The sequence below is a fragment of the Amborella trichopoda genome, chromosome 9, assembly GCF_054954075.1.
Source record: "Amborella trichopoda isolate Santa Cruz 75 chromosome 9, AtrichopodaSantaCruz75HAP2 v2.0, whole genome shotgun sequence".
Lineage (NCBI taxonomy): Eukaryota > Viridiplantae > Streptophyta > Magnoliopsida > Amborellales > Amborellaceae > Amborella > Amborella trichopoda.
In genome coordinates this window covers 28,271,403-28,281,721 of record NC_142344.1, presented here as the reverse complement: position 1 = coordinate 28,281,721, position 10,319 = coordinate 28,271,403, and the positions used below count along the sequence as shown (strand labels likewise).

General features: G+C 39.8%; 2 protein-coding genes across 2 annotated transcripts; one reads left to right on the top strand and one right to left on the bottom strand.

Annotated features, from left to right (window-relative positions):
• Positions 1-1,871: 1,871 nt before the first annotated feature.
• On the top strand, positions 1,872-6,434 carry LOC18430404 (pentatricopeptide repeat-containing protein At3g16610). Its single transcript, XM_006840559.4, has one exon. It carries the CDS (start codon positions 2,340-2,342, stop codon positions 4,644-4,646), a length of 2,307 nt encoding a protein of 768 aa, XP_006840622.3. The 5' UTR covers positions 1,872-2,339; the 3' UTR covers positions 4,647-6,434.
• On the bottom strand, positions 5,351-10,090 carry LOC18430405 (tubulin beta-7 chain). The gene is made up of 3 exons (XM_006840560.4): positions 9,227-10,090; positions 7,683-7,952; positions 5,351-6,310 (listed from the first exon to the last, which is right to left on the bottom strand). Exons 1-3 carry the CDS (start codon positions 9,618-9,620, stop codon positions 5,640-5,642), a joined length of 1,335 nt encoding a protein of 444 aa, XP_006840623.1. The 5' UTR covers positions 9,621-10,090; the 3' UTR covers positions 5,351-5,639.
• Positions 10,091-10,319: the final 229 nt, after the last annotated feature.

Genomic DNA, 10,319 nt, shown 5'->3' with positions numbered 1-10,319 from the left:
TTAATTCTGTACCAATTTTTTAGTTTCAAATTTTGTTATCGGTGTCGAAAATTGATTTTAAAGCCATATTAGAGATCTTTGTTGCCGAAACTGCTTTCAAGACATGGTTTTGATGTGACCTTCATTTCGTTTTCATAAAGACTAGGCCTTATAGAAACTTCATACCAGAAAAAAAAAAGTTTGGACCGGAACAGGGCGAGGCGTGGTCTCAGTCTGAATTGTTGGTAGCCCTATTCAAGTCTAATCCACTCTTTTTTGTGGGGTGGGGCTGGTAAAACACTATCAATTTGAGGTTTACTAAAAGTAGAGCAGATAAATTTGATGTTTACCAAGGAGAGAGCAACGGTTCGTGAATGTGAAGGAGCAAACTTTGTTAATGTGAAAGAGATCCACTGCTTCGATTGGCCTGAGTTAAAAACCTGTAACCTTCAACCTCTTCAAAATGTTTTTATTAAAGATAATTATCACTAAGGCCCTATTTGATAACGTTTTTACTATTTCACCGAGAATCTTTGGAAAATACTTAGGATTCTAAAAGCAAAAGGAAAGTTGATCCAATCACTTTTCGTAGATTTAAAATTTAGTTAGAAGTTTGAAACAATCAATTTTCCTTAACATTTTCCAACTATTTGAGGTGTGCTACATCAATGCTAGTTTGTTGTTCTGCTCTATCAAGGGTTATATCCTCAGTGAGTCCGTAAGCCTTCATATTTTTTCTCACTACTTCCAACCATATCCTTTTGGGCCTACTCTTAATCATTTTTTAGCTTTCCACTTGCATTAACTCGCACTTCCAAACAGGTGTTGCATTAGGTCTGCGCTGTACATGACCAACCCACCTATGTCTACTTTTTCTTAACTTATCACCTATTAGAGACACACCCAAGTTCTCCTAAATGAATTTATTTCGAATTCTATCATTTCTTGTCTTGCCATTCATCTATCTCAACATCATCATCTTAGTTATACTCATCTTATGGATATATTATTTCTCGACAATTTCCCTTATTTGAGAACATGACCGAAAAGTTGGTGGTCAGTTTCATGTGTGGCATATGGGGAACTATTAGTTTCAATGTATTGTACCGTATTCATAATAGGCTCTAGCGTAGAGAGAAAGTAGAGGGAGAGGCTCCTAGAGAAAGTGCCTAGAGGAGAGAGAGAATGAGAAAGCCCAAAGAAGAAGGTTTAGGGTAGGTAGATTAGACTGAGGTAGGGTCTAGAGGAGATAGCACAAATTTGTCGAGAAAAGAGAGAGAGAAAAAAAAAGAAAGGAAAATTACAAAAACCCCCAAACTCATACCCCAACAAGTTTTTTAACAATTTTTACCTCAAATTTAACTTTCGTAGCAAATACCCCCACACCAAAAAAAGGTAAAATAAAAACCAAAATACTCTCTGGAAAGCATGTGGTCCAACACAAAATAAAGGCGGTTTGACACATTGATTCTGGAAAGCTTGCAATCCGATACAAAATAGGGACAGTCCGACACTTTTGACATACTGTCCAACACAAAATGGTGGTGGTTCAACACTTTTGGCTTCTGAAAAGCATGTGGTCCGACACAAAATAAAGGCGGTCCGACACAAAATGGGGGCGGTCCAACACTAGACATTTTCGTCAAAAAAAAAAAAAAACTTTTCGACTTGAGGGTATTTGCTTGAAAATTTCAATTTGGGATAAAAATTGCTAAAAAAAAAACTTGATTGGGCGCAAATTGTCTAGAAAGTTTGGGGGGGTTTTGTAATGTCCACCTAAAATTGGTAGACCCTAATGAGGTCACACTTCTAATAAATAACTCGAATGCATATAGTACAGGTGTGTTTGTAAGCATAAAAAACAACTAACTTAACTTTTTACTACAGGAAAAGACACCTACTATGCTTGTGACTTTCCCACTTGGCGGGGATGACCTCTAAATTTTTTTGAGCAACTTTCACCCAAACAAACAAGCTTCCCAACTGCTGAAAAGGTAGGAAAATACCTTTTCACGGTTATCAAACAAGCCCTAAAAAAAACGAAAAACAAAAAAGGTTCGTCGCACCTTGGTCTATTAGCATCTCCAACGCATCCGCCCATTTCAAACTTCGCGCGTAGTCTCTGGTGGAGCTTGTGTGGGCATCAAGAGACAGAGAGTAAGTGTTGAGAGAAAGCGCATTACCATTCCATAGTGTCCACAACCATGACCTTTCACCCTTCCAAATCCACACCAACAAACCAATCTCCAAGCATATTTTAGAGAGAAAAAACTATCTTAGAGAACAGAGGAGAGGTATGACATTGCCTTTGGGCACACACCCCACAAGCATCTCCATCGAAATGCCTACACAGCTACCAAATGCACAATCACGAATCGATTCCCACCTTTCTTTCTCACTCCACACCACCCCATCCTTCTGCTCTCACCTTCTCCCTCTCCCATCACTCCGAACCTCGCTGCCTCCATGCACAACTCCTCATCCATGGCCTCCAATTCTGCCTCCCCCTTGTTACAACCCTCTTACGATCCTATGCTCTCACTGGTCAAACGACGATTGCTCGTCTTCTTTTTGACCGAACCCACCCACTCGAGCCCCAGAGGCCTTTTCTCTGGAACACCATGTTCCATGCTTACATTATGCATCACAAGCACACTCAAGCTCTTTCTCTTTACAATAATATGCTCTCCTCGAAAGCCAAACCAGATGAGTTTACGTTCTCTACCATCCTCAAGTCTTGCCCGTTTCTTAATGGCATTGGTTCGCAGATCCATGGTCATTCCATCGTGACTGGGCGTGCCATCCATGCGTTCGTGGAGACTGCTCTGATTGACATGTATGCAAATATTGGAGACACTGACCAAGCTCTCCTAGTGTTTGATAGAAGTGCAAAGAGAGATGTGGTGACTTGGAATTCAATTATCAGCGGGCTCACGTTGAACAAAAATGGCCGAACCAGTTTGAGCATTGTTTCTCAGATGGCAAAGCAAGCAAGAGTAAGACCCAATCGCATCACTCTTATCAATGCCTTATCAGCTTGTGGTCAACTTCGAGCTTCTCGTAATGGGAAAGAAGCTCACGCTTATGCTCTCAGGCAAGGGCTAGGTTCCGGCTCAATTATGGTAGCCAATTCTATCATGGACATGTATTGCAAGTGCAGGTGCTTAAGCTTCGCAAAACGGGTGTTTTGTTCCATGTCTAAAAGTGACTGTGCTTCTTGGAATGTGATGATCTCAGGTTCATACAACAATGGGCACGAAATAGAGGCCATGATGCTCTTTAGAGAGATGCAATTGAGAGGCATGGGACTCTCGCTTGTCACACTTCTGATTGTTATCCCTGTGTGTGCGACGCTCAGAGCCTTGCAAGAAGGAAAAGAGATTCATTGCTTCCTTGTGAAAAATTGGTTATGGTCCGATGTCCGAGTCAAAACTGCCCTTGTTGACATGTATGCCAAGTGTAGCTTTGTCAATTACTCGAGAAAAGTGTTTGGATGCTTGAAACGAAAGGATGCAATATCCTGGAATGCCATGATCACGGGGTATGCTTTGAACTCACTCTGGACTGATGTTCTTGAACTTTCATGGCAGGCCCAACAAACTTGCTTGAAGCCTGATTCAGTAATAGTTAACTGTTTACTAACAGCCTCTACAAGTTTAAGGGTCCTGCACTATGGAAAATCAATCCACGCATACATGATTAGAAACGATATCGAGAGAGAGAGTTATCTTTTACACACCCTTGTTGTATTCTATGCAAAATGTGGGAGAATAGTGGAGGCATGTGCAACTCTCCTCATACATGCGCAAACAGATGCCATCCCATGGAATGCCATGTTTGACATCTATAACGAGAGTGGACATGCAATGGAGGCCTTGAACTTGTTTCAAAAGATGAGGACGCGGCACACAGAACCCAATTCAGTTACACTATTGTGCTTGCTATCAACATGTACCCATCTAACATCTTCGAAGAAAGGAGAAGCCATCCATGGATACATAGTCAAGCATGGATTCCATTTTGATGACGCCATCTGCACTTCTCTCGTAAAGATGTATGGTAAATGTGGAGACATAGAGTCTGCAAGATCCATTTTCAATAACATGGTTAGAAGAGATACAGTTTCGTGGAGCACTGTCATGGCTGCACATGGGGACCATGGTCTCGGCCTCACAGCTCTGCAACTATTTACGCAAATGAAATCAGAAAATGTGAAAATTGATTCAGCTGCCTTTACTGGAATATTGTCAGCTTGTACCCATTGTGGGCTTGTGGAAGAGGGTAAGAAGTGCTTTCAGAGCATGTTGAAAGATTTCTCACTTGAACCTGAACTTGAACACTATGCTTGTATGGTTGATCTTCTTGGAAGAGCAGGTCATCTAGAGGAAGCGGAAGAGTTCATAAGGAAAATGCCTATAGTACCTGATGCTGGAGTTTGGAGGCCTCTACTTGGAGCATGCAAGATCCATGGACATGTGCAGATGGGGGAACGAGTATTTGAACAGCTATCTACGTTAGAACCAGATAACATCGGGAATTATGTTTCATTGTCAAATATCTATGCGGAAGCTGCAAGATGGGATGGAGTTGCAAAAGTAAGAGCTTTGTTAGTAAGTAGAAGGTTGAAAAAGAATCCTGGGTGGAGCTATATTGAACATTATACTTGAGGAATGGTGGACATATTTTTTATCTGTGCTCAGACACGACATTGTTCCAAACGAATCGGGCTTGGGTCAAGATGGTTAAGGCTGGGTTTTCATAGCACAATGTCTCATGTTCCATTGCTATGTAACCTTGTCAAAAGAAAAACCATTGCATGTTCCAAATGTGCCATTATGGTGATTGAATACTTCTTTGTCAGTTAAAATGGAGGGTACATTTATGGAGAAACTAAGCACCTTACCTGAAATGTGGAAGATTAAGTTGCCCTATTGTTCCTGGTTGTGAAAGCTCTGACATGGTAAATCCATGATGTGTGTACTGTAGTCCTGTTGAATATGAGACTCATTTCTGAACCTTCTGAGAGTTGTGGATGAAGCTTGATGGCCATTGATAATGGTTGACAGATAAATGGGATCCTGTTTTTGCTTCCAGACAGTAGAAACAGAAAGAGATTGGGATTGATAATCACGAATCGGGAATGGGTTAGCAGTCGTGAGTTCAGCTTTGTAGCCTAGTGAAACATAGCTCTAACTCTAACTTCCCAGGTCTGGCCACTCGATTCAAATCTCACAGTTACAATGAGGTGCTCCAAATTCTGCGACATTTAGGATGCAGTGCACGTCCTCTATGGCTTCAGCTTCTTCCGCCAACCAAAAAAGACAAAAATGGAAAACTAAGGCTAGTATAGCATTATATCCAGGGAACAGTCTAGATAATGATATTAGCAATTCCATTTCAAAACCATAGTTAAATTTACAAAACTTCATGGGATTATGAACACCAAGATTACATAGTGAAACAAGGCCAATAACACAGATGATGGCCACAATATCATCAACAACAGACACCAAGAGCACTCCCACAATACACCCAACAAACCAAATCATCTATAAACTTGATACACAGCGTCCTACCAAACAAATGCCATGAAAGCCATATACCTAGTACTCTACCAAAGGGACTCCAGCGGTACCATAAAAAATCACAATGCTGCCAACTCACATCTCATCCTCTTCTTCTTCTTCACACTCAGCCTCATCATCAGCTGTTGCGTCCTGATACTGTTGATACTCTGAAACCAAATCATTCATATTGCTCTCAGCTTCAGTGAACTCCATCTCATCCATGCCCTCACCTGTATACCAGTGCAAGAAGGCCTTCCTCCTAAACATAACAGTGAACTGCTCACTCACCCTCCTAAACATCTCCTGAATGGCAGTAGAATTCCCAATAAAAGTAGAAGCCATCTTCAACCCTGTTGGTGGGATATCACAAACACTTGACTTCACATTGTGGGGGATCCACTCAACAAAGTAAGATGAGTTCTTGTTTTGGACATTGAGCATTTGTTCATCAACCTCTTTCGTAGACATCTTCCCTCTAAACATAGCTGAGGCAGTTAGATAGCGGCCATGGCGTGGGTCAGCAGCGCACATCATATTCTTGGCATCCCACATTTGTTGGGTGAGTTCGGGGACAGTTAGAGAACGGTATACTTGGGAGCCACGAGAGGTGAGAGGGGCGAAACCGACCATAAAGAAGTGGAGGCGAGGGAAAGGGATCAAGTTCACAGCCAGTTTTCTTAGGTCTGAGTTCAGTTGGCCTGGGAACCTTAGGCAACAGGTGCACCCACTCATTGTTGCAGAGATTAGATGGTTGAGGTCTCCGACTGCAAAACAAGAAGAGATTTATTTCCATTACTCAAGATTGATTCATGGAAGATATATAAGCAAGATATATAAGCAAGTGTAATTTTATTTTAATTAATGGAGGGTGAATCAAATCCTAAGCTATAGGTGTGTATGTTTTATTATTACAAGTCATGCAGAACTTTTTTTTTATTTTTTTTTGTGGGTGGGTGGGTGTGTTTTTGGTGGGGAGAATGGCACTTCAAGGGTTACAATAGTTCGGTACAAAGGAAATGATAGTTCTTGACATTTTGATGAAATGTGGGCAACTGGTCCTTTATCAGAAACATTTTTTTTGAGGAAATGGTTAACCTTTATCGGAAACATTTAGTCTGTTTTACCCAGTTTCATCAACAATCACAGACTGAATGGTTATTCTATCCTTCAAAATTAATGTAGTAGCACAATAAATTCTCAGCATTAGAGGACATGAAGAACCTAATACAGTAAGGACCCTTTAGTGAACACGAAGCACATATGGAATATCACAAACTAGAAAATCATTTTCAAAACTCAACAAATCTTGATTAAAAAACACTTCCAATCTTGGCAGACAAAAATATATAGCAAATATCTGAGAGACAAATACTTGGTTAAGAACAAAATCACATGAAGTTTGATAGAGTATTTTTAGCTTCTTTTTCTTTTTTTCGTGAAACTGATTAATATTTAGCTTTCTGTTTTCATGATTTGATTGAACTGGTAAACATTGAAGCACTTATCCAAACCTACAACCAATTTTTCAAATGTTAGATGAATTTTATTTTCTCCAGCTTGCAACAATTTCTCACACCAATTTCCAGTCAAAGTCGCATATGGGAGCTGGAATAAGCATGTCACCCCTGGCTATAAGTTTTACAATAATATGAATTGAATAGTCCTAAACAATAACAAGAATATTGCATATTCACTCGAATTACCAACCTCAATTGGTTTTAAAGCAAAACATCAGTGGCAAGCAAGCATACACGGGCCACTAACAGTTTGACTTGAACAATAATAGTTTTAAGAAAAAAATATAACCAATGGCAAAGAAAACTGGGGCACAGTGAAGCACTAAGAAAAGAACACATGATATGCAATTAATATTAAATTAGTTGTTAATAAGTATTTTTCCCAGTAAGGTTGGTGGTTAATATGTCCAAACAAGCTTGCAATAAAATAAACAAAAAACACATGCAATGCACAATGTGGATAAAGCACTCATAAAGTTTAGAATAGCTACTACAGACAAATCGCATTTAATAATATCAAATAAAATCTCGTAACATATATAAGCAAGATATTATATGGAAAACAATCTATACAATTTAGGCACCATATCATTGGAAACTTGAAGGGAAGTGCGCATACAAGTAGGTGTAGTCAGTTTCAGGGTCCTGAAACAAATGTCGTAGAGGGCTTCATTGTCAAGAACCATACATTCATCAGCATTCTCAACAAGCTGATGAACAGAGAGAGTAGCATTATATGGTTCCACCACTGTATCTGAGACCTTTGGTGAAGGGAATACAGAGAAGGTAAGCATCATTCTGTCAGGGTATTCCTCTCTGATCTTTGAGATTAATAGAGTCCCCATCCCTGACCCTGTTCCTCCTCCTAATGAGTGGCATACCTGAAAACCTGAGAGTGAAAATTTCAGGGAGTGAAATTTTCGTTGACAAACCACATGAAAATAAAGATAATTTTTTATCAAAACCAATATGTTTCTCAATACTACATGACAAGCCACTTAAAGGTACGAAAAGGAACAATACTTACAAGGCATGAAAAGGACTAAATAACTTATCGACATTTCAATAACCCATTTGCCAAATTCATTGAAGAGAACATGTAACAATTGATACACTGCACATTATTGGTTCATAATTTGTGTTGCTGAATAATATTTAGCTGAGGATCAAGTGGTGCTGCCACCACAACCTCAACCCCATTCCCACTTATGCATTCGAAAACCGCTAATTATTTCTAAACACAGGTAGGGGCCTGTTTTCCCCACTGATCTACCCAAAATAAAAAAAAAAAGTAAATTCTCTATGATGCATTTGAAACCGATCCTCTAGTTAATAATTGCATGGTTTTCTAAATAGTTAATGACTTACAAAATGGGTAAACATAGGAACTTCAATGGCTCTGCTTCCCAGAAAAGGAAAAGGCACAAAAGAATTAAGGTTTCTCAGCAACTTATAAAGTAAATCATGGTCACTTTTCCAAGATAAACAGCTGCTTTAGAGACAGCAAACTAAAAGACTGCCTATATTCCTGATTTGAATTTTAGATGCATGTACTTTTGACAAGGGATGGTATTCCAGAAGTTTGCAAATACAAGGTCTTCCCATAAATATTATCAAAGTAAATCCACATAGCTCGTAAAATTTCCAGAACAAAAACGAACAAAATAATAAAGGATATCACTGATTTCATGAGGATCGACAACCAGAATGCCAAAAGTTTAGGGGTATTTGTCACTGTTTCTTTACAAGTTACAATGCAAAAGACACTGAAAAACCTTCCAAAGTAAATCGACATAGCTCGTAAAATTTCCAGAACAAAAACGAACAAAATAATAAAGGATATCACTGATTTCATGAGGATCGACAACCAGAATGCCAAAAGTTTAGGGGTATTTGTCACTGTTTCTTTACAAGTTACAATGCAAAAGACACTGAAAAACCTTCCAAAAAATTGTGTCCATTCCATTCAAAATAAAATAACCATTCCATTCAAAATGAAATAACCCATGAAGCCAAGATGAATAGGGACTATCACAACTCTCTCTCTCTCTCATGTACGTGAATTTCACATCGCCAGCGGACCCCACATAAAGGCACAACAACAACATGGACAGCAAACACCAAGAGAAACACTGTGCTCAGAGACACAAAGCGTAACATTACCTTGGAGGCAATCACAGTTCTCTGCTTCTTTCCTCACAACATCGAGAACAGAATCGATTAGCTCCGCTCCTTCAGTGCAGTGCCCTTTTGCCCAGTTGTTTCCAGCTCCATTTTGGCCAAAAACAAAGTTATCAGGCCGGAAAATGCGGCCATACGGGCCTGATCTCAGGCTATCCATGGTTCCTGGTTCGAGGTCCATTAAAACAGCTCTAGGAACGTATCTACCCCCACTTGCCTCGTTGTAATAAACGTTGATTCTCTCTAATTGAACATCTGAGTTTCCATGATAAACACCAGAGGCATCGATTCCATGTTCATCGCATATAACCTCCCAGAACTTGGCTCCCATCTGGTTGCCGCATTGACCACCTTGAATGTGCAAAATTTCCCTCATTTTCTCCTCCTCAAACCCTATAACCCTACAACTACACCAATCGACCCTATAAAATCCTCGATTCTAGCTGCTCAACACTAGAAATCCCACTAAACTCAAAGATTAATCCTTAGAAATAGATTAATCCTTAGAAATAGCTCAATCGGAAGAACAGGAACCTTAAACCCTTGAAATCCTTTAACTGAATGCATAAATAACAGAGTCGAATGTTACAACCCTAGAATTTCAAACGTTCAAAGACCTCGAAAATCTCTCGAAATCACGAATGGACACTTAGGAGGCTACTCCAAATTTGAAGCTTCCACGCCAGAGCAGTCGCCTTAAAACCTAGAAATCTCAGAATTAAAAGCTTAAAACCCAAACTTTTCTGGAGTTCAACGGTAAAAAGCCAGAGATATTACTGAATCAGGACCTTAACTCAAGAAGCCTCCACTTGAATTGAAACCTTAAACCCAAGAAAACTGGAGAAGCCAGAGGCTAAAGTCGAACTCTACAATCATTTAAATGAAATAATGGGGGACCAGCAAACCCAATTTGCAAGCAAGGAACCCCAGAAGAGAGAGAGAGAGAGAGAGGAAAAGGCTGAGCCATGAATGGCTGGCTTCTCTGACCCTCAAAATAGCAAAAGACGAGCTTTCTCCACTTGGAAATTGAATGGTCAGTGATTTCTTGGTTCTCATTGATCCAACGGTTAAAGAT